This window comes from Schistocerca nitens, chromosome 4, assembly GCF_023898315.1.
Source record: "Schistocerca nitens isolate TAMUIC-IGC-003100 chromosome 4, iqSchNite1.1, whole genome shotgun sequence".
NCBI classification, from domain to species: Eukaryota; Metazoa; Arthropoda; class Insecta; order Orthoptera; family Acrididae; genus Schistocerca; species Schistocerca nitens.
In genome coordinates, this window is record NC_064617.1 from 295486900 (window position 1) to 295512684 (window position 25785).

Genomic DNA, 25785 nt, shown 5'->3' on the forward strand with positions numbered 1-25785 from the left:
CGCATGGTGCAGGGAATGGCAATTGAATCTCAATGTAGACAAGTGTAATGTGCTGCGAATACATAAAAAGAAAGATCCCTTATCATTTAGCTACACTATAGCAGGTCAGCAACTGGAAGCAGTTAATTCTATAAATTATCTGGGAGTACGCATTAGGAGTGATTTAAAATGGAATGATCATATAAAGTTGATCGTCGGTAAAGCAGATGCCAGACTGAGATTCATTGGAAGAATCCTAAGGAAATGAAGTCCGAAAACAAAGGAAGTAGGTTACGGTACGCTTGTTCGCCCACTGTTGGAATACTGCTCACCGGTGTGGGATCCGTACCAGATAGGGTCGATAGAAGAGATAGAGAAGATCCAACGGAGAGCAGCTGTTCAGGATCATTTAGTAATCGCGAAAGCGTTACGAAGATGATTGATAACCTCCAGTGGAAGACTCTGCAGGAGAGACGCTCAGTAGCTCGGTACGGGCTTTTGTTGTTGAAGTTTCGAGAACATACCTTCACCGAAAAGTCAAATGGTTCAAATGGCTCTGAGCACTATGGAACTCAACTTCTCAGGTCATCAGTCCCCTAGAACTTAGAACTACTTAAACCTAACTAACCTAAGGACATCACACACATCCGTGCCCGAGGCAGGATTCGAACCTGCGACCGTAGCGGTCGCGCGGTTCCAGACTGAAGCGCCTAGAACCGCTCGGACCGAGGAGTCAATCAGTATATTGCTCCCTCCTGCGTATATCTCGCGAAGAGACCATGAGGATAAAATCAGAGAGATTAGAGCCCACACAGAGGCATACCGACAATCCGTCTTTCCACGAACAATACGAGACTGGAATAGAAGGGAGAACCGATAGAGGTACTCAAGGTACCCTCCGCCACACACCGTCAGGTGGCTTGCGGAGTATGGATGTAGATGTAGATCTCAAGTTGATTCCGTATTTCTAGATTTCCGGAAAGCTTTTGACACCGTTCCTCACAAGCGACTTCTAATCAAGCTGCGGGCCTATGGGGTATCGTCTCAGTTGTGCGACTGGATTCGTGATTTCGCAGTTCGTAGTAATAGACGGCAAATCAACGAGTAAAATTGAAGTGATATCAGGTGTTCCCCAGGGAAGCGTCCTGGGACCTCTGCTGTTGCTGATCTATATAAATGACCTGGGTGACAATCTGAGCAGTTCTCTTAGGTTCTTCGCAGATGATGCTGTAATTTACCGTCTAGTAAGGTCATCCGAAGACCAGTATCAGTTGCAAAGCGATTTAGAAAAGATTGCTGTATGGTGTGGCAGGTGGCAGTTGACGCTAAATAACGAAAAGTGTGAGGTGATCCACATGAGTTCCAAAAGAAATCCGTTAGAATTCGATTACTCGATAAATAGTACAATTCTCAAGGCTGTCAATTCAACTAAGTACCTGGGTGTTAAAATTACGAACAACTTCAGTTGGAAAGACCACATAGATAATATTGTGGGGAAGGCGAGCCAAAGGTTGCGTTTCATTGGCAGGACACTTACAAGATGCAACAAGTCCACTAAAGAGACAGCTCACACTACACTCGTTCGTCCTCTGTTAGAATATTGCTGCGCGGTGTGGGATCCTTACCAGGTGGGACTGACGGAGGACATCGAAAGGGTGCAAAAAAGGGCAGTTCGTTTTGTATTATCACGTAATAGGGGAGAGAGTGTGGCAGATATGATACGCGAGTTGGGATGGAAGTCGTTAAAGCAAAGACGTTTTTCGTCGCGGCGAGAACTATTTACGAAATTTCAGTCGCCAACTTTCTCTTCCGAATGCGAAAATATTTTGTTGAGCCTAACCTACGTAGGTAGGAATGATCATCAAAATAAAATAAGAGAAATCAGAGCTCGAACAGAAAGGTTTTGGGTGCTCGTTTTTCCCGCGCGCTGTTCGGGAGTGGAATGGTAGAGAGATAGTATGATTGTGGTTCGATGAACCCTCTGCCAAGCACTTAAATGTGAATTGCAGAGTAGTCATGTAGATGTAGACTATGTTGAATAAGTGGCGTTTGCGGCAGCGCTGCGTGCAGCCATTACACGGGTAGCTTACCAGAACGTCTCCCCTCTGCCCGCAGTCGTGTCGGAGATGCGTCCGCCGCGCCAGCTGCTGACGTGGGGCCTGTGGCTGGCCACGGTAGCGTCGGTGGGCTGCGGCCTGCTGTTCGCTGCGCTCGCCGCCCTCTTCGCCGTCGTCAACACGGCGGCCACGCCGCCGGGGCCCATCACCGCCGTGCCGGGGCTCTACCTCTGGAACTCCGTCGCCAGTGAGTATCGATCCTACACTCCCAGCGCTCGGAATGGTGGCTAACAAGAATCGGTATGCATGCATTAAAAAAAATTAATTGTACTTGCCAAGTAATGATCCTTACTCCTATCGAAGTAGTCCCCTTGGCTATCTACGAGGTGCATTCAAGTTCTAAGGCCTCCGATTTTTTTTTTCTCCGGACTGGAAAGAGATAGAAACATGCGCATTGTTTTAAAATGAGGCCGCGTTCATTGTCAATACGTCCCAGAGATGGCAGCACCGTACGGCAGATGGAATTTTACCGCCAGCGGCGAGAATGAAAACTGTTTTAAATACTTAAAATGGCGACGTTTTCCTTACTTGAACAGCATGCAATCATTCGTTTCCTGAATTTGCGTGGTGTGAAATCAATTGAAATTCATCGACAGTTGAAGGAGACATGTGGTGATGGAGTTATGGATGTGTCGAAAGTGCGTTCGTGGGTGCGACAGTTTAATGAAGGCAGAACATCGTGTGACAACAAACCGAAATAACCTCGGGCTCGCACAAGCCGGTCTGACGACATGATCGAGAAAGTGGAGAGAATTGTTTTGGGGGATCGCCGAATGACTGTTGAACAGATTGCCTCCAGAGTTAGCATTTCTGTGGGTTCTGTGCACACAATCCTGCATGACGACCCGAAAATGCGAAAAGTGTCATCCAGGTGGGTGCCACGAATGCTGACGGACGACCAAACGGCTGCCCGTGTGGCATGTTGCCAAGCAATGTTGAGGCGCAACGACAGCATGAATGGCAAATTCTTTTCGTCGGTTGTGACAGTGGATGAGACGTGGATGCCATTTTTCAATCCAGAAACAAAGCGCCAGTCAGCTCAATGGAAGCACACAGATTCACTGCCACCAAAAAAATTTCGGGTAACCGCCAGTGCTGAAATAATGATGGTGTCCATGTTCTGGGACAGCGAGAGCGTAATCCTTACCCATTGCGTTCCAAAGGGCACTATGGTAACAGGTGCATCCTACGAAAATGTTTTGAAGAACAAATTCCTTCCTGCACTGCAACAAAAACGTCCGGGAAGGGCTGCGCGTGTGCTGTTTCACCAAGACAACGCACCCGCCCATCGAGCTAACGTTACGCAACAGTTTCTTCCTGATAACTACTTTGAAGTGATTCCTCATGCTCCCTACTCACCTGACCCGGCTCCTAGTGAGTTTTGGCTTTTTCCAACAATGAAAGACACTCTCCGTGGCCGCACATTCACCAGCCCTGCTGCTATTGCCTCAAAGATTTTCCAGTGGTCAAAACAGACTCCTAATGAAGCCTTCGCCGCTGCCATGGAATCATGGCGTCAGCGTTGTGAAAAATGTGTATGTCTGCAGGGCGATTACGTCGAGAAGTAACGCCAGTTTCATCGATTTCGGGTAAGTAGTTAATTAGAAAAAAAATCGGGGGCCTTAGAACTTGAATGCACCTCGTACACTAATCAGCCAGAACATTATGACCACCAATCCAATAGCCGGTACATCCACCCTTGGCACGGATAACGCGTCGTGGCAAGGAAGCAATGAGGTCATGGTAGGTCACTGGAGGGAAGTGTCACCACATCTGCACACACAAGTCTCCTAATTCTCGTAAATTCTGCGGAGTGGGACAATGAGCTCTGATGCCACATTCAGTCACATCCCAGACCTGTTCGACATCTACATCTACAATCATACTACGCAAGCCACCCAACGGTGTGTGGCGGAGGGCACTTTACATGCCACTGTCACTACTTCCCTTTCCTGTTCCAGTCGCGTATGGTTCGCGGGAAGAACGATTGCCGGAAAGCCTCCGTGCGCGCTCGAATCTCTCTAATTTTACATTCGTGATCTCCTCGGTAGGTATAAGTAGGGGGAAGCAAGATATTCGATACCTCATCCAGAAACGCACCCTCTCGAAACCTGGACAGCAAGCTACACCGCGATGCAGAGCGCCTCTCTTGCAGAGTCTGCCACTTGAGTTTGCTAAACATCTCCGTAATACTACCACGCTTACCAAATAACCCTGTGACAAAACGCGCCGTTCTTCTTTGGATCTTCTCTATCTCCTCCATCAACCCTATCAGGTACGGATCCCATACTGATGAGCAATACTCAAGTATAGGTCGAACAAGTGTTTTGTAAGCCACCTCCTTTGTTGATGGGCTACATTTTCTAAGGACTCTCCCAATGAATCTCAACCTCGTACCCGCCTTACCAACAATTAATTTTATATGATCATTCCACTTCAAATTGTTCCGCATGCATACTCCCAGATATTTTACAGAAGTAACTGCTACCAGTGTTTGTTCCGCTGTTCAATCAGGTTCAGATGTGGTGGGTTGGTGGGGGCCAGAACATCAATTGGAACTCGCTACTGCGTTCCTCGAACAGGTCCATCAGACTCCTGGCCTTGTGACATGGCGCATTATCTTGTTGAAAAATGCCACAGCTATCGGGAAACATAATCATCGTGAGAGTTGTTCGTGGTCTGCAACTGGTGTACGATACTCCTTGGTCATGATGGTGGCTTGCACAAGCTCCACCGGGGCAGTGGGTGGCCACATGAACGTTTCCCAGACCAGAATGGAGCCGCCACCTGCTTGTCTACATCCCACAGTATAGGTGTCAAGGAGTTGTTGCCCTGGAATACGACGCCGGCCGCTGTGGCCGAGCGGTTCTAGGCGCTTCAGTTCGGAACTGCACTGCTGCTACGGTCATAGGTTCGAATCCTGCCTAGGGCATGGATGTGTGTGACGTCCTTAGGTTAGTTAGATTTAAGTAGTTGTAAGTCTAGGGGATTGATGACCTCAGATGTATAGTGCCTGGTGCCATTTGAACCATTTGGAAGACGACGGATTCGCACCCTCCCTACAGCATGATGAAGAAGGTATCGGGATTCATCAGACCATGCAACGCTCTACTACTGCGTCAACATCCAGTGCCAGTGGTCGCATGCCTATTCTAGTCATGGCTGCCGATGTCGTGGTGTTGACATTGGCACATGCGTAGGTCGTCGGCTGTGGAGGCCCATCGTTAAAAGTGTTGGTGCGCTGTGTCTTCAGACGTACTTGCCCTCTGCCCAGTGTTGAAGTCTGATGTTAGTTTCGCCACAGGTTGCCGGCTGTCCTGTTTTCCCAGTCTGCCCAGCCCACGACGTTCAACATCTGTAATGAGTGGTGGCACGACGTCTGGACATGGTTTCACCTTGGTTTCGCCACGTGTTGAAGTCATTCACCACAGCACTCCTCGAACACATGAAAAGTTGTGCAGTTCCCGAAATGTGGGGTGCGGTCAAGTGGGGGGTGCCCCAGGGATCAGTGTTGCGGCCACTTCTGTTCATTATTTATATAAATGATATGCCGCCTAGTATTACGGATAACTCTAAGGTATTTCTATTTGCTGATGACACTAGCTTGGTAGTAAACGATGTTGTGTGCAACATTGGCTCAGTTTCAAATAGTGCAGTTCATGACATAAGTTCATGGCTTGTAGAAATTAAACTAACGCTAAATCACAGTAAGACTCAGTTTTTACAGTCTCTAACACACAATTCAACAAAACCTGATCACAGAATGGACACATGCTTAGTGAAACTGAACAGTTCATATTTCTAGGTGTTCAGATAGATAATAAACTGTCGTGGAAAGCCCACGTTCAGGACCTTCTTCAAAGACTCAATGCGGCCATTTTTACTATTCGAACGGTACCTGAAGTGAGTGATCGTTTGACACGAAAATTAGTCCACTTTGCTTATTTTCATTCGCTTATGGCGTATGGTATTATATTTTGGGGTAACTCTTCCCATTCTAAAAGGACATTTTTGACTCAGAAACGGGTGGTTCGGACAATAAGTGGTGTATACTGTCATTTCTTGTTAACAATATTAGCTTATTCCCAAAAATAAGCAGCTTTCACCCAGTTAATACTCGGCAGAAATCAAACCTGCATTTGGATCGAACTTCCTTAACTCCTATGCAGAAAGGTGTGCAGTATACTGCTGCATCCATTTTCAATAAGCTACCACTAGAATTCAAAAATCTTTGCAGCAATCCATGCGCTTTCAAATCGAAACTGAAGAGTTACCTGACGGGTCACTCCTATTCTGTCGAGGAGTCGCTTGAAAAATTAAGCTGATTTTTGTTGTATCGTTGATTGCGTTTACTTAAACTTATGGCCTGACTTTTTTCGAGTTCATAAACATTTTATTTTTATCTGTTATTACTTTTATGTTGTAATTTCATGTACTGACACGTTCCATGACCTTGGAGATTTGCTCCTCAATTTGGTCCTACGGAACTTGACGTGTAAATAAAAAACAAATAAATTCAAGCAGAGCCTCCGGGCCATCACAGTTAGCCCTCCGTCAAACTCAGATAGATCGCGCGCCTTCTCAATCTACACAGTACGTTCACTGATCCATCGTGCGCCGTGCGTGTGTGTGACTGGCAGTCATTCCTCACCAGGTGACGCTACTATCGCCTGGACGAGTTTATACAAGGTCCGGCAGAAAAACCTCCCCTTTAAGGAAAGCTAATAAAAACAAAACCAAATAAGGTAGAACAATTTTATTTATACTAAATAAAAGTACATATTATGCCATTTTAGAAAATACTCTTATGGTCTTACTTTTTAAATAAAACATCCCTTAAATGGCTTCCTGCACTGTCGACACACTGATTGAGTCTTTCCCTGAAGTTATTCATTACTCTTTGAGTCATTTCAGGTGGAATAGCTTCAACCTCTTGTGTAATTGCTTCTTTCAGGGCTCGTAAAGATTGTGGACGTTGTTCATAAACTTTTGCTTTTAAATAGCCCCAAAGAAAGAAATCACAGGGCGTTAAGTCCGGCGATCGTGGGGGCCAGCCAATGTCTCCACGCAACGAGATCACATGTCCAGGAAACATTTCCTTCACCAATGCCAGTGACTGCCGCGCTGTGTGGGCTGTAGCACCATCTTGCTGGAACCACACGTTCTCTATTTCACCAAAAAGCTCCCTTAGTTGCGGTTGGAGAAAGTCGCGGAGTATGGCACAATAGCGTTCACTGTTGACGGTTAAATTCCTGTCATTTTCTTCGAAAAAGTAAGGACCGATCACTCCGGAATTGTAAACAGCACACCATACTGTTACTTTAGGGCTATGAAGTGGTCGTTGATGAAGTTCTTGGGGATTGTCTTCACACCAGTACCTGCAATTTTGGCTGTTCACTGTTCCGGCAAGGTGAAAGTGTGCTTCATCAGAAAAAAGCACAATATCGTTGGGACGAATGTTCCGAAGAAGGTCTTGGCACAAACTTACACGGACACCACAGTCTCGTTCACTCAGTTCCTGCGTAGTTACAATTTTGTAAGGATGCATTTTAAGATCTCGATGCAAGATTCTTCTCACACTTCGATCAGATATCCGTAATGCTGCCGCATGCTTTTTAGCGGATCGTCGAGGAGATTGTTGAACTGAAGCTCTAACTGCATCAACATTTCCGGGGCCTGTTGCAGTCCGTGGTCGTCCAGGTGGTTTCCTTTTTAATGCGGAACCTGTCTCACGAAAGTTAGCAACCCAAGTATAAATTGTTTTCTTATCGGGAACAGGGTCCCGTCGTCCGAGCGCAAAGCGAACGCGAAAAGCACGTTGAGTATTAATAGGCGATTCGCCATTTTGAATAAAATCTTCCACTACGAAGGCACGATGTTCACCAGACCACGCCATGGCGTACACTGAAAACAGCACGTAGGCAGCTACTTAACGACGCGCCCTCCACCACTCTGCTCCTTCTACTGTCCGCTGCACGTTACTTTGTAATCGGGGAGTTTTTTATGCCGGACCCTGTATTAATAACAGGTCGATGGCCATAATGCTCTGGCTGATCAGAGTATACACGTTGCCAGCCAGCGTTTCTGGAGGGAAATTTTCGGCTGTAATGCTTGTAAGGTCATGTGTCACTACCCTTTGGATGTCTGTGAAATCCTGATAAACCTTTCCTTTCAGTCACTTTTCACTCACGGAAGTGGTATGTTGGATGGCAATAATAGAATGTCTGGCCAGATACGCGGTAAAAGATAAAGAAATCTGGGGGTCTTGCATTGTCTAGCAGTAAGAACTTGTCTTGAGAATGCCACAAATCAGGGCAGCGGTGACGAATTGCTTATCGCAAACGTTTCAGGACTTCACTTTAAAGAGTTTGGTTCACTATGTGATCTCGAGAAACACACTCATGGTGAACTAAACCTTTACTATCAAAGAATGCAATTAACATTATCTTTATTTTTGAGGGTTGTTGTTTGACTTTTTCGAGGCTAGTGATTCAGGACTCCGCCATTCAGCAATTCGATGATTCGTGTAAGGGTCATACTGGTATCACCAGCTTTCATGCCCAGCAACAATCTTTGGCAGAAACGTGGGACCAAGTTTGGCCCTGTCCAGTAGTTCAGCAGAAATTCTTCGTTTTTCCTCGATCTGTTCATCTGTTAGTGTTTGAGCGACGTGTTTTGCCTTAAGTTTCCGTTTCCCTAAATCTTAGCACAAAATCTTACGTGACACATCACGATTCAAATTAAGTCCTTCTGATATCGCACACACAGTTGCATGATAGTCTTCTCGCAATAACTGCTTTGCACGCTTCACATCTGCATCGGTATGTGCTGTAGATAGGCGACCAGCTCTAGGATTGTGTTGCACTGAATCTCTGCCTTCACAAAACCTTTTCCGCCACTCGAAAACACGACTTCTTGAAAGTGCCTCGCCTGCATATACTTACTTAATCATTGTCCACGTTTCACTAGGGGTTTTCTCGAGCTTAAAACAGGACTTAATGTTCACCCCTTGCACACAATTAGCACCCATTGTGTCACCGTAACTCGCCAAGAACCCAAACAGTGTGTTGCTAAGTACAGCTCTGCCACCTAGAGACATTGCCCGGAAACATGGCCATGGTCATTTCAAGGACGCACACATACCATGGAACATAAAAATATCATTTGTTCTTTTTTTGGTACTGCACACTAAAAAATTTTAAAAAAAAAATCTGTCCTGGAACTTCTCTGAGACAGGAGGTATCCCAAAACGCCGCGTATAAAAACGGGATCTTCCGGAGCTCATGCCTCGGTTTCTGTTGGTGGTAAAAAGGTAGGGTAAAGTGTTTTGGATAGTTCTTGGGCTATAGACTAATTGTATACCCAACAGACGGATGGTCTTAGTGTCACTATCCTACAGCAGAGGGCCGAAGTATGAATATTACACACTCCCTCCTGCTTCAGCAAATGGAGCATATCGGTTGTTCCTTTCTGCATTTGATGTAGTCTACGGTGGAGTTGATGAGACTTATGGAGGCACCATTAGCTCATGGGCGGTATCCCGGAAAACCTCCAAAAAAGGTTTTTTTTTTACTATATTTTCGCTGTCACCAGCAGAACAAAATTCAGCCCAGGATTCCACGATGAATGTCCACAGCAAATAGCTGTCACTTATATGATGTATGTTCCCAAGATTTCTGTCTCGAATAAGCTTGAAAATTTTCTAGATATCATTATCTGTTTCTAAGGAACAGATGATCTAATTTACCCTACTTCCGCACGTAAAATACGCACGTTAAATTACGACGTGAGACGAAAAGTAGTTTATAAAGTGACATAGCATGGAGAAATATGCTGTAAAGCGACTCAGTTGTTATCAGAAGGGTTGTGGGAACTCCACGTTGTAGTACTGCACCACACACAAAATTTTTGTGCACGTAAAATTCGGCATGAGATGTAAAATTAGTTCCGCGTTACTTCAATTTCATGTAAGTGAAGTATCATAATTTTACTGACTCATCAATTTCTTTTCATATGACTGACATATCCGTAACAGGGATGGCAGGGAAAAGAAGGAAACCAGCGGAAAAAAGCTGCTATCAGAAAACAAAAAAGGAGAATACTAAAAGACCGACTGGGGTACCAGCAGCCTCATTCTGCACATTTAAAAAATTTTTGAAAAAACATTGGCATGCGAACATATTCGCACTTTTTTATGCTGAGAGAGAAGCAGACAGTGGCAGTGGGAAAGAGACAGAGAAGTAATAAATACTGAAAGGTAGTAGTAGGCAATGGTTGTGGTATAGAAAGAGCGAGGGAGACAATGGCCGTGTGAGAGAGAAGAACACAATGACACTGGAACATAGCAGACAGTGAGAGAACAGTGCTAGGAAAAGAGTGAAGGAGAAGTCCCAGCAGGAGAGAAATAAAGATAAGTGGTAAAGGGAAGTAGGTGAGAGCCAGTGATAATGAGAGACAGAGCCTATGACAATGACAGAGAGGGAGAGAGAGATAGTGACAGTGAGGAGGAGAGCAGCAGTGGGAAGCAATCAATGAGAGTGTAGCAGTAAGAGAGAAGGAGAGAGACAGACAGAGTGAGAGGAGACATTAGTAATGGGACGGAATGAAGGGGACTGTCGCTGTCAGACACAATACAGTCACAGAGAGACGCAAAGAGACAACGACAATGAGTTGGGCTGAATCAGTGAGTGAGAATGGGCAATTTGGTGTGGAGGAAAACAAGAGACTTCCAACGATGGACTAATGTGGGAATGAGAGGTGAGTTGCAAGTTAAAAAGAGCACAAACATGTTTGCATGCTAATGTACTTGCAAAAATTTTAATGGTGTTGAGGAAGGTGGATTGAGGTATCTTGTACCCGACTTTTCGGTCAGAGGCTTTTAATAAAGGGGAGCATTTTTGTGCTCTGGTAGCAACATTTTTCCATTGGTAGCCATTTCGATGAAAATCGGTAGAAAGTGCATGACTTAGAACCTGTATGCCTCCAATGAGCCCTAATTTCTCTCATCTCCCCTATGTAACGCAGAGTCGACTACTAGGTATCAAGAGAGATGAACCTGACAGGTGGGGGTATTGTGTTGGTAGAGAATAAGTAACAGCAGGATAGGTCACTCGGGTTGGGTTGTTTGGGGAAGAGACCAAACAGCGAGGTCATCAGTCTCATTGGATTAGGGAAGAACGGGGAAATAAGTCGGCCGTGCCCTTTCACAGGAACCATCCCGGCATTTGCCTGGAGCGATTTAGGGAAATCACGGAAAACCTAAATCAGGATGGCCGGATGCGGTATTGAACCGTCGTCCTCCCGAATGCGAGTCCAGTGTTCTAACCCACTGCGAGGTCACTCGGGAGAGTTCAGTGACACCGAACATGGACTAGTCATTGGACATCATCCGAGAAAAAAAAATCTATCAAGGACATTTCAACTCTCCTAACACAGCCAAAGTCCACTGGTTGTGATGGAACTGTCAAGTGGAGATGCGAAGGAACAACCACAGCTCAGCCAAGAACGACCAGATCTCACGTATCGACACATCTGGATCGTCAAGTACTGTTGAAGTTTGTTGTAATAAATCACATGAAAGGAATGGAAGGAATCAATCATGAGTTCTAAAGTGCTGCCAGCAGTTCAGCTAGCACAATAATTGTTTGTAGGGAGTTAAAAGGAATGGAGCACAATGCTTGAGCAGCTCCACATAAGCTACACATCTTCACGCAGCACCCCATTCTACTCTCTCACAATGTCTAATGACTACTGAGGTTGGCTGATATTGAGTACCTGGCGGTAGGTGGCAGCACAATGCACCTAATATGAAAAAGTATGTTTTTGGGGTGTCCGGATACTTTTGATCATATAGTGTAGCTACAAGGCAAGTAGAAGTATTCATTGTAAAGGTGCATTACAACTTGTAATATATAGCAAACTGTATTGTTGTTGTGGTCTTCAGTCCGAAGACTGGTTTGATGCAGGTCTCCATGCTACTGTGTCCTGTGCAAGCTTCTTCATCTCCCAGTACCTACTGCAACCTACATCCTTCTGAATCTATTTAGTGTATTCATCTCTTGGCCTCCCTCTACGAGTTTTACCCTCCATGCTGCCCTCCAATACTAAATTGGTGATCCTTTGATGTCTCAGGATGTGTCCTACCAAGCGATCCCTTCTTCTAGTCAAGTTGTGCCACAAACTCCTCTTCTCCCCAATTCTATTCAATACCGCCTCATTAGTTATGTGATATAGCCATCTAATCTTCAGCATTCTTCTGTAGCGCCACATTTTGAAAGCTTCTATTCTCTTCTTGTCTGAACTATTTATTGTCCACGTTTCACTTCCATACATGTCTACCGTATCTTCCTGCGTTGTCGTTGTTGCCGTGAGGCACCGTTATACCAAGTGGAATGGCGCGTCGATTTTAGAGCATGAGATTTGGTAACCTTAAGTCATTGACAACACACAACGGTCACGGTAGCACCTGATTCCAGAATAGCTGCAGTAGTTAGGATCTACGAACTATCCCCTTCTGACCAGGTCCCCAAAGCTTAACTCGTAACGATATCCCTTCAAAGCAAATTGTCATAACGATCGTCTATAAAGGCTTCGCACAACAACAAGAAATGTTACAGTTTATGGAATAATAACAGATACGACCAAACTGCCTTGTCTCTTCTGTTTTATTTAACATAACTTCGCTCACAGTTTTATTTCGCATTCACCACTCATTCACGGAAACCCTTTGATGAACAGTTTTGGTTGCTTGACACCAACAGTCAATGATAATGATACAGTTTTTCTCCTTTCCACAAATTGGAGCCCGCTGTCCGCGATCTAATAAAAAAAAAAAAAAAAAACGATCTCAATACCGCGTCCCTCGTGAGATGCGAATAGATTTATCCCGGAATTGACCGCCCTGTAGGTGTACTCAATTTAATGACCACACTTCACTATCCGCGATTTCGTGTAACTAAATGTCCATTTGTTAGTCTGATTGTATACCGTAGCTATTTAAAACTCGCCCCTATATTTTTTCACAACGCACAATTAGCACTTCTTTACTTGTTTATTTCTAAGAGTAAACGGAAAAAAAGACGCCGTATCATCAGCTTCGTCGATATAAAGCAAAACACCTTAATATGCCCAATTTTACCTCTTCTTATAGGATCGGCTACCTTACTCATTAATTTACCACACATTATTTCCAATAACACTAAACAGGTATCGCCGTTATATTTTAATTCTATTCAAAAGCATGTTATTATTATTATGACTGACCAAATCGTTACAAATCACGCGGCGTGCGTTTTTAACGATAGCTTTACACTCATCCAGCCTTTATTCAGGCAATATTATACATAAATATACAGACAGGACCGAAATATCGATCTTTCTACCGTAACCAATAGAGGCAAATACGCTATTCAAGTTCCGTTACATCTATCTTGACTCGTAATGTTACACATGGCTACACTCCATACAAATACTTTCAGAAACGACTTCCTGACACTTAAATCTATACTCGATGTTAACAAATTTCTCTTCTTCAGAAACGCTTTCCTTGCCATTGCCAGTCTACACTTTACATCCTCTCTACTTTGACCATCATAAACTAAACTCAGTATTTACAGATGTGGGTAACTATTTACTTTAAAAATACAAATATAATCAAGTAAACATTAAGCTGCTAAAAGGATATAAACATCAGACATTTAGTATAACTAAAAAGGCAAAAGATTTTTTCCACGTTGCAGCTTTCCTTTTAATTTACTTGTTTAAATTTAGCTGGCCTAACCATGGAAATCACTAAGCAGTATACTGATAGTTTATGTTAATATAGTGCTTAAATGGTTCTGAGCACTATGGGACTTAACATCTGAGGTCATCAGTCCCCCCTAGTACTTAGAACTACTTAAACCTAACTAACCTAAGGACATCACACACATCCATGCCCGAGGCAGGATTCGAACCTGCGACCGTAGCAGTCGCGCGGCTCCGGACTGCAGCGCCTAGAACCGCGTGGCCACCGCGGTCGGCAATATAGTGCTTAAATTCAGTTTTTATGATTACCTAGTCTTTTGTTAATGTATACCTTAACTTATTGCACAACCCTGCAGGATCTCCATCTTGAGTAGAAAACATGAATTAATGAAGAACAAATTACTAGTTGCTGCATTAATGAAGAACAAATTACTAGTCACTGCTCTTAATTGCATTGTGTCATAGCTTTGTGGTCAAGTGAAGTAGTGGAAGTAATTTATCATCCAACTCTTCATCTACAGAATAGTTTTCAACAATGTGGGTAGACAGTAGGAGATGAATCCTGAAGTCATCAACACATTAGATCAATGGAGGCCAACAAATGAAAAACCACATCATTGGCCAAGATTGTCTGAGTGTGTACAGATGACAAATCGAATTCAATGAAGCAGTTGGGCTTGGTTATGGTTTGGAAGGTCAGTGGTAACATCAAAGCATTGGCCTTGGAACCACTTTCCTAGCTTGAACACTGGGTCAAATGTTTATAGGTTCAGTAGCAATTTGCTACGTCTGTTGGAATGGTGTGTATTTATGGTGTTTAAATAAGCTCACTGGACAAAAGAAGTTAGTCATCCCAGTGCGCATGCAGAGAAGTATCATTAAGCGTTTACAGATGGTACTGTGATTGAGTCACATGCTGAACCCCACATCCACTGCCTCTGTGTAAGCATAAGGCAGTAGCAATCAGTGAGACATTTGTATTTCAAGTGAACATTGTATGTAAACATGGGTAAATATAAGCATGTGACAGAGTGACAAAAAGGGGCCATACTGTGTATGAAGGTGGTAGATTTGTTGGTGTTTCATGGCGGACTGTTCAATGTATCTACAAGCAGTGGTGTAACACATGTGGCCACGAAACATGTCGTCAGAATTGTAATCAGAAATGATCCTGATTGAGAAGGACCAGAGATGCATTTCACAGATTGTGACTCAAAATTGATTCCAAACCTGACAGGAACTGATGCAGGCAGTGAATAAAGGTCCATCCCAACCTGTTATTGGAAGAATATTGTGACAGGAACTGCATGCAATGAACACTTGGAGTCAGTCACCACACAAGCAGCCATTGCTCACACAGGCACAGTAAGATGACAACAGCAAAGTTGTTTCGGCTGGACTGGTATTCTGAACACTTCTCCAACATATTATGTTTCCAATGGCCTGTAAAATCACCTGACTTGAACCCCACAGAAAATCTATGGGATACATTGAAACAGCAGGTAACACAATAACACCAGCATCCCTGCAATTTGGTGGAATTATGCCATCGAATCCTAAATGAGTGGCTTAATATGGATGTGACATACCTGCACTTTGTGAACTCACTTCCTCAACAAGTCCAGGTGATTATTAAATCCAGGAGCAGAATTACACAGTATTAAATGATACTTGTAATGATATCTCTAGGGGTGATTAATCTTTGATATGGTAAGCTTAATGGAGTATGCAGTGGAATGGAGACAGCATTAAAGCTGATAGAGTTTATCATGCATGGGAATGTTTATAATTGTGGTTATAAATGTCAAGTATACTCTTGTATATGAGCTGTTTTGATATTTTAAAGATGTACATTAAGCTGGAATCAGAATCCTCAGTAGCTAAATATCTCTGAATGACTATTAATCTTCCTGCTACAGATAGAGCTCTCCAGGAGGAGGTGTCATCTTTGGAAATTTTAGGGTCTACATAACTCAATAACAATTTGAAATAGCTTTCATTCAAGAAAGAATTGTGAAACAGCCCATATTAAGGTCAGAGATTAATTCTACCCACATTGGTCCCCACTTTTTAAAAGAGCTTCTTCTTTTTCTTGTTTTGATGATCAGCTTCTGGCAGTAAAATAAATGATGCACACGAGACAACTGATAAAGCCTCTTGCTCCCTCATAATATCAACCAGCAAAATTATAATTAAAACACTATTTTATAACAATAACAAAATGAGAGCAACCTCAACAATTTATCAGAGCCAACTGTTTGATTCCACATGACCGAATCTCCGGCCTCAAGCCTTTGGTTTGGTGAGGATGAGAGGCCAAACAGCAATACATTGGCAACCAACAGTCGGCTGAATTCATTGGCTGTTCGTCCATTGGCCTTTGTTGGCCCAGTGAGTACAGGGCTTAAGAGTACTAGGAACAAATTAGGTCTGAATATTTTTCCATGTGACTTGGTGTTGGCAGATGTGGCTAATGAACTTGCCGGGTGTATGAATAATTCCATCAGATGATCCACTGATATATGAAGTGGGTTTGCAAGAATGGTGTCTCAGTATATCTTCCTTATATCTCCAAGCATTTGCAGCATTAACCCCCTTATATGTTTCAGATTCACTGAAGACATCTTCCTGATCTAGACCCATGGTCAGAACAGCCTCTGATCTTTCTCCATGAACCTCAACATCTACTTGCCATTCTGCTTCCTCCAAATGAACACAGCTATCTTCGAGGGTGCTGATATCTTCCTCCTCCCTCCCCCCCCCCCCTTCTCTCTCTCTCTCTCTCTCTCTCTCTCTCTCTCTTTTCCCCCCCTCTCCCCCTTCCCCTCTTGTTAGAGAGAGAGAGAGAGAGAGAGAGAGAGAGAGAGAGAGAGAGAGAGAGAGAGATAGCACATAAGCTAGTGCATTTTTTTGTTCTGTTTCTGTTTATACACACCATCTGTCAACCAGCTGCAGCTCCACAGGCACACTGCAGCTCTGGGAAAATGGGTTAGGAACCAATTTTGAATAAATACCATATTAGTGTGATGAAAATTCTAAAATTCCTTGTTGGAGTTAGTGGATCATTGTCACTAGACATGAATATATCTGTGAAATGTTGATGGTACTTTCCTAAGAAAACATACTTAAAAATTTCCCAGAGTGCACAAAAGTAAAGTAAGCAATTAGAAAATTACTGTGCAACAAAATGCTGTCATTCTTTAAGAGTATTTTATGGTAATATTTGCTACTTTTTGTTTTCAATATTGTACCTTCATAAGTACCAGTATTTTGTAACCATAAAATCGCAATAAAGGTGGAGCAAAAAATGATGTTAGCATTAGGCCAGTGAAAAGCTATTTTCATTACCAGTAGATAGGAAGTGATATATAAATACTTTGTTTTCATTTGCAGTGTTGTTTGACCTGGCAGCTATCAGTCTGTGGACTGTCCAATACTATCAGAAACTTCAGGACAATGTGATGAGTATTGAAGATCTGGACAACATGTGGACGTCAGCTGGCATGGCACATCTAGGCTATTCTTTCTGGTATGTTATTTCATTGGAAAAGTGTTGTGAATTATTTGAGACATCTGCAAAAGCAGAAATAAAGGGTCATGTATTCCACATATATGTACTTCAGACCTCTACTTATTAATTATGGCAGTATCAATTTTGTGCTGGCACTGTTTTAGTGTGAAAAAACAACTGTAATTGCTTTTTGCACTTATTGGGTGACAGTAACTGCAGTTGAATATTGTAGAAATTACAGCCAGTGCATAATACAGAATATGGTGTTGAAGAAACTTGAAACCATTGTTCCAGGTTTGTTGTTGGAGGTGCCATAGTACATGCCCTTAATATGGTGGCAATCTACGTGGGCACTCGCCGCTCAAGGCATAAGGATGTACCCCAGCCTATGATGGAAATGAAGAACAGTGGTGCAATAATGTTGTACTGATTTTGTTTTGACATTCTTCAGGAATTTTGTTACCGGATACATCTGAAGTGTTTTAATATTTTTCATTATTTCTGTGAAAACTGTGCAGCATACATGTGACACAAACAGAATGGAAATCTGTGAAACTACGGTGAAGATTTGACCATTACTTAGTGTTTTGTGATTAAATAGTTTACGGGTGAACAATGGGGAAAATGTAAATACAAGTTTGCCATGAGACTGAGCAAGAGTGTGATGAACTATAGTAGACATGCACTTTTTACATTTTTGTGGACAGACGGGCAACAGAAACATCTTTTATGAGACATTACTGCTAATTCTTGTTTATAGTCTTAAATATAATAATTATTTTACAAAATTGCTGAATCAGTATTTCAATTCTGAGAATTCCCTGTTAAGAAGTAGAAGTATTGTATAGTAACAAGTGGAATATATTTTTAGAAAAACCAAAGTAATTTTGTATAGTGGAACATCGAATTAGAATACTTTCATGATTTATAAATAACAAAGCTGTTCTTATTTTGTATACCTGAATCCACATACATTTCTTCAGGAACAGAAGAGTTTTGGTCTCTTCATGAACAGGCAATATGTAAGACGTCTTGTAAGTCAAGTAGACAAACAAAGGTTCTCCTCCCTGATTGTACCGCTGGGACATGATAAATCAATAAATAGTCCTATTTCACATCCCAGCATAATTTTTATATGTTTCTGTGAAGTGTTCCAACTCTCAGTCCCTTGCCATGTATTAGCTTATATTTAATATCTCCCTAACACTTTCTCTCCTCCTTATTGAAACTCTCTTCATGGACACATTTATCTTCTTATTTGTATGTGTATTGTTGTGTGCAATCCCTACTACATTCAATTTTTTATCCATTATTTATATTTTCACATGTATTTTTCCATGCCCAATTTCGTTTGTGTAATTGCATCACTTCTTACTTCTGTCTGTCATATGTCTGAATTACTTTTTAGTCACTGGCCTGATTAAATCATAGTATTTTCCTTCACTCAGATATCGACTCATTTGTCATTAAACTGTATCATGTATTGTTATTTTTATATGGCATTCAGCAAACAGTAAAACACTGTGTTAAAGTTTCTTTGTTGTGTGCTAAATAAATATTGTAGTTAATTTAACAGCTTCTACCACAGCAAAACTCATAAGATGGACAATATTAAAATCGATCCCATATCTTGTTATAACCTTACCCAATTTTCTATGATTTAACTAATGTCTATAAGTGATTTCTTTCCTGTTGTACCATTTTCCTGTTGTACTGCAGCACTTTACTTTTGGTGCAACAGTGAAAGTTAGTGTGGTCATATGGTTTTACGTAAATGTAACAGTGGCTTGGAGTAAATTCAGTGCTTTAAAATAAATAAAAAATAAAAATCTATAAGTTCCAAATATTTTTTTTGCAAGTTATGGCAGTCACATAAGGCTTTAAGAAAGTAGTGCGAATAAAAAAAATATTAGTTGCCAAATGTTACGATATACTACATACTCTCCAACAAGACAATCATGTTAAGTAGAAGAAATTTTGTGAGGGACTGCTGTGCTTAGGACTGGCTTCAAGAAATTAGCAGAGACTTGACAAACAGACCATTGAATCAAAAGTCTTGCAGTGGCTGTGACGCACAAATTATTTTGCTCCCTTCCTCTCCTAAAGTGCTGGTGCCAAGGAAAAAAGTAATAATTAAAAATATGTAAATGATAGAAAATTGTTTAGAAATTTAATCAAATTGCATTTTTACAGATGAGTAATTCACAAGAAGTTGACTGAATACAAAAGTAAATAGTAAAAGCATGTGGTAAACAATGATAAATTAATAAATACAAAAGAGCAAAATGGAATGAGGCATGCCACTGTACATTCAAGTCATCACATTCCAGCAAGAGGTGAACTTATTACAGTCTTATTTCATGAAGAGTGCCGTTCAGTACAGATTACCATAGTACATGATACATTACATTTTTTTATTTATTCTGATGATTTCCCATAAATTTTGTCCTGGACGTGTCTTATGGACTATCACTGAAATATAATAAATTATTACATGTGATTTTAACCAAGACTCTCATTTGTCTTCATGACACATTGCTCCCAACTTACCTTATAATATTAATGTATTGTGACATATGTGAAAATGGAAACAAAAAAGTACAGAAATAAGAGACTGGACTTGAGCACAGAGGTATATATGGTAGTAGAGAGGATGAAGAACTTCTAATCAAGTTCAAAAATGTATCATCAGTTCCAATGACATGTACACTAAATTCACTACATCACTCACAAATCTCAGGACCAATGGGAGCAAACAGTCTTCTACTCCTGAAACATGTGACATTGGGAAATGAGTTTCGAAATATGGCATCATTTCAATAAATCAAAAGTGAAAGAAATACTACACTAAGACAGTCATAAAATTACTCCCTGTTAACACCCAAATATAGAAACAAATGAGAATGTTGAATGTTTGCAAGCTGCTGTTGAATGAAGTGTTTTAAGCAGTACTGGCAAAAAGAGAGAGAGATGGAGATACCACAAATACAGTATACGCCAAGATAACAGATGTGCCATCTCCTGGCTCTTTTCCCAGTGAATATACTTGAAAAAAGGACTTAAAACTTTTTGCGGAATATGTGAAAAGCATTGACATTTTTTCATGTGAAGTGCATCAAGTGAAAAGAACAAAGGCAAAAAGCACAATTTATTATCTGCATACACAGTGACTAAAGAAGACTCTGTTGATTTTTGTTTGTCTGATAAAAGAGACGTTGTACCTTTTTGAGTAGTACTGCTGTCTTAGCAACACACACTCTTCCTACATTCCATATTAAGAGGTCTGTAATAAGTGTAATAATTGTTAACATATATAAATTGTTTTCAGAATACAAAATGTTATTTGTTGCTATTGAATCCATCCTTTATTTATAGAAGCATTGTGTCCTTTCCTGCAGTTATTGAAAGTTTTATTAGTTATCATCTTGTTGTTCGCCATTATGATCGGTACAATTATTTTTGGTAACCATGGCTCTTCTAGGATAGATATTATTTAGATAACTTATTCAATTTATGCATTAATGAAAATATTAAACTACCTCCACCATACTTTCATTTTATGATGTAAATTTCGCTGTACTGGACCACTGATGTCGAGTATGCTATTTTTTTCTTGTAAGCGCCATTACAGAGAGAGCTATAATTAAATATACCTCACACAATTAACATTAACAAACCAGTGTGCTACTAATAACTATTCACACATTTGAACCCTAAGGTTTCAACCCCTGAGACACAAAGAGATCATGTTCACATATTGTTTTTGCTTCGGTGTGCAGTAACGTATCTGAACTATAATGTAACTTCAAAGAAAGTAAATAATTATAATCAATTATTTGGCACACTGAAGTGTTGGGTGTAATAAGTCTGTGTTAACATTTTTACAGTTTAAAAGATTGTGAGATGATCTGTGATAAAAATAATTAACCATTATCTGTTCGGAAGATGTTTCCAGGTACAGGTTCTTATATTCAATTTGTTTCTCAACAACACCCTCTAGAGTCCCTCAAAGTTTGTCAGTACTGTTTTATTACATTCACAGTGACCAAAATAATATGCATGAACACCATTCAAAATCAAACCTTGAATGATACGCAACAAAAAGAAGAAAAATACTTGTAATTACTGATTTCCAAATTAGCTCATGTAGTGTTGAAAGTAACCATTAACCTAATGATTAATAACAACAGATTTATACAGTGTTTGATTGTGACAAGTGAGACACAGACCATAAGGGTAAAAATAATTAAGCAAAGAAAGAAGTAAACAGGGGCAAAACTGATGAGGTTGAAAAAGATATGTATGGAATTATTTAAGAGAAAAGAGAGTTGAAGGAGAGCAACATACATTAGTGTATATAAGGGGTTGAGAGGAAGGGGGGGGGGGTGAGAGCAAGAAACTGTGTATGCTGAATAATAAAGAGTCAAGATTGGGTTGCAATAAGAAGTTGCTGAAACAGAAAATAAGAGTGAAATAAAGAAAAGGAGAAATGGAAAGAACAAACTGCTGAAACTGAATGCCATGTGAAAAAATAGCAACAAAGTTTATTTTAGCTATTCAGTAGCAGTTCACTCAGATAAGTGTGACAAAAGAGGCAAACCAGGTTCTTGTTATATTGCATAGTATTCTCTTCATTTAATATTGTGTATCTGGTCCTGTGACATCTTGTACAGATATAGGACAGGTCAATAAATGACACACACACACACACACACATGCACACACACACACACACACACACACACACACACACACACAGATATATATGTGTGTGTTTGTGTTTGTTAGTGTCTCTATCAACATACCAATGCTTTCGTTTGAAAACAAAGATGATGTGACTTACCGAACGAAAGTGCTGGCAGGTCGATAGACACACAAACAAACACAAACATACACATGAAATTCAAGCTTTCGCAACAAATTGTTGCTTCATCAGGAAAGAGGGAAGGAGAGGGAAAGACGAAAGGATGTGGGTTTTAAGGGGGAGGGTAAGGAGTCATTCCAATCCCAGGAGCGGAAAGACTTACCTTGGGGGAAAAAAGGACAGGTATACACTCGCACACACACACACACACATATCCATCTGCACATACACAGACACAAGCAGACCAAGAGTGTCTTTCCGCCATCCACCTAACCTTCGTAACCTCTTAGTTCATCCCTATGAAATCCCCAAACCACCTTCCCTACCCTCTGGCTCCTACCCTTGTAACCGCCCCCGGTGTAAAACCTGTCCCATGCACCCTCCCACTACCACCTACTCCAGTCCTGTAACCCGGAAGGTGTACGCGATCAAAGGCAGAGCCACGTGTGAAAGCACCCACGTGATTTACCAACTAACTTGCCTACACTGTGAAGCTTGTAACGTCTTGTAATAAACAAAGACAATATATTATGTAATAATTAAAATATTAGAGGTGTCATATTGTGTCATTATGTAAAATTATGTATTATTTTCTTTATTTTTTATTTTTGAGAACGTCTGTGTCGGCGAGTAATAAGACCGACACAGAAGATAAATGTTGTACAAAGATCACCAAATGAATTTGTATATAAGGCATGATGTAAAGCAATGTCTTGGTCTTCTTAATCGGAAAGCTGTGAGAGAAAGATCTCCTGTTATTGTCGTAGAGAGCGCGAAGGTAGCATTCTTTTGTCGAGATTGTGAATTGGACGCCATTGCGCGTGAATGTACACAGGTCTGTAATTATTAAGATATTTAAATGTTTAAATAGAGTTGTTTAAATGAAAACTTGTATTACTTAAATGTTAAAGTGTGCCTGCCTATTATCCCATCCTGTTAAGATATTTTTCAGCCATATAAAAATATTATCTGTGGAGCTGAGCTGTGTGGAGAAAGAAGAGCCGCTGCCGCGGCGTATTTAAACGACTTACAATATAGTCGAGTATACCGCAAGGAAGCGGTAAAATAATAGTAAAAAATAATATTATTTCTTTTAGCTCCCAGGCTGGCAGTGAAGATCAGCAGATTTTATGATGTGTTGCAGGTTGACGCGGGCTGCTGATAGGATATAATTTTCAGTGCAAATAATTTTATGTACCTAAAGAATCTGATAGGAAACTTGCTGTGCTCCGTTCTGACCACGGCTAAATTTTATAGTGAATACGTAATTTTCTTTAATGAGAGTCTCATGTTCTTGGGCTAGCCGTGGTATGAAATAGCATTTTAGTAAGAAATAAAATCCACTGCAAACTTGTATTTGTGAACGATCGTACGAACTGTAGCATCAGTGATCATAGGACATTAATTTCAACTTTGAATAATTACGAAGTAGAAAAGATATATTGATACTTAGCATGAGTTGCAGTTACTAAAAAATCGTTCTTTAAATTGTAGGCCAGATTCAGAACAATAATACTTCCATCATTTTATTTTGTTAAAAAAGGTAACGATGATAAAGCAATTAAAAGCACAGCATTGTTAAAAGAATTTCACGTCACTCTTTCCATATATGCGTTGTTACGCCAATAATAATTAAAAATAATTAAATAAACCAGAAGGAGCAAAAACAATTTTTATAAAAGCAACAATTAACGAAAGGGCAGTCGGCAACAGATATAGTTTTTTTTTTCAGAGAGACGTGAAACTGGCGCCCAAAAACGCGGGGCCCGAATTTGCAGTGGCCACAATTATAAAATTTTATGTATTTTCTTTCAGTGTCTATTGTTATGTAGGTGTATATGTATATGTATTTAGTGTTAAATGTATGTATATCATGATCTATGCTATGTATTAATGAATGTTCAAACACTCTTACATGACAAAACGTACTACTGCAAGCGAGTTTGAGAAGACGATCCTGATTGTACTGAGAAGCTCTAACGACTACGTAATCCGGGGGCAGCCGGACCCCGAGATAATAGAAACTAAAGGTAAGACTACAGTGTAGTTGTCCTGTTTGTAGAAGTTGAGCTCCAGTGAAGTAATCTCATATCGCTAGTGGTGTGCATACTGTACGTAGTTTGATGTTAGTATTTGTGACAGGACAAAGTTGATGTAGATAGTAATTTTTAGTGTGCAGTGTAGTGTATATAAAGTGATGTATTTTGTGTGCAAGGGGAAAAACTGTTAGATTTTGTGTTTTAGTAAGCAATTTAGGAATATGGTTAAGTTGCGTAGTCAACGTCCAAGCAATATGGATACTGAAGAACAACAATTAGCTAGTGAAGGAAATGGGGAACAGGGTGCCTCAAGTAGTACTAGTATTCTCTTTGAAGATATAACTGGCGAAAATGTGGGGGCAGGGCCACAGGAAGTAGTGCCACCGCCCACTATTCATCAAGTTGATGTAGATAAAGAAATTGTACCACCACCAGAAAAGCAGGAACCAGAGAGTGGTAATCTGCCTGGTGGGTATGCAATTCAGACTATATTAGAGCGTGTGCTAGATTACCAGGCAAAATTTGCGCAACAGCAAGTTGAGCGAGATCGCCGGCAAGCTGAGCGAGATCGTAAGCTAGCAGAAAATTTACTTGCCCAGCAAGCCGAGCGAGATCGCCAGCAAGCCGAGCGGGACCAGCAACTTGTGCAATCGTTAGAAAATATGAAAAAAGAGATAGCAGATATGAAAAAGAATTACGAGTCGATACCTAAGGCCGTGCAGGAGCTGACTGAACAGGTCACCCACCTGCAAGTAGCAAACACTAACATGGTAGATGAAATAGGTGTCTTAGCCAACAGAGTAGAAAAGCTAGAAATAGATTCCACACAGCTTGTAGAGCAGAAGTGGAATGAACAGGCAAATAAAATTGAAACAGAATTTAACTCATGGCTAGAAGTGAAGGAGACTGAGATTGACACGAATATTAATTCTAAAGTAGAAGCAGCAATAGCAAATAGAGATTCAGAATCGTTCAGTACCGCCGTAAATAGTCAGGTACAGAACGATGTGCAAACCATTAAACAAATACTCAGTGAGGATATTCCGCAGTGGCAAGTGAATGTTAACAAACGGATATCCGATCTGGAGAAGGGTTTAGCACAAAGCAGGAAACAAGTGGAACAGGAACCTCTGTCGCCAACAGCCCATGGTTTTGGCAACGCACAAACTTATATGCGATACAACAATGGGGAATCTGTAGTCGATAATGCGAAGAGCTGTAGCTCCGGTTCGGAGCACACAGCATATGTCCCAGCAGCGAACCCATGTAGTTCAAAAATATTAGTGGAAGAAAGTTTAATTAAAAATAGACAATTTCAAACATTTACTACTGAAAGGAAATCAGTACACCCAGTGGTATTTATAAAAAGCTTTAAAAATATCTTACCCAGTGTATGGAACGAAACACAGAAAATACAATACGTAATGTCGTACATTCAAGGTGACGCAGCACTGTGGGCTACAGAAGTAGCAGACAGCTGCAAGACATACGAACAGTTTGAAAGGGCATTTTTATCGAAATATTGGTCGC

At 41.1% G+C, this 25785-nt stretch overlaps 1 protein-coding gene across 1 annotated transcript in view; it reads left to right on the forward strand.

The window, feature by feature from the left end:
• LOC126251520 (uncharacterized) overlaps nucleotides 1-18469 on the forward strand; it is a 282631-nt gene extending 264162 nt beyond the window's left edge. Inside the window, exons 3-5 of the mRNA XM_049952002.1 lie at nucleotides 2095-2283; nucleotides 17235-17370; nucleotides 17647-18469. Of these exons, the coding sequence (XP_049807959.1) occupies nucleotides 2095-2283; nucleotides 17235-17370; nucleotides 17647-17782 (461 nt within the window). The 3' untranslated portion in view covers nucleotides 17783-18469. The remainder of the gene's footprint in view (nucleotides 1-2094; nucleotides 2284-17234; nucleotides 17371-17646) is intronic.
• Nucleotides 18470-25785: the final 7316 nt, after the last annotated feature.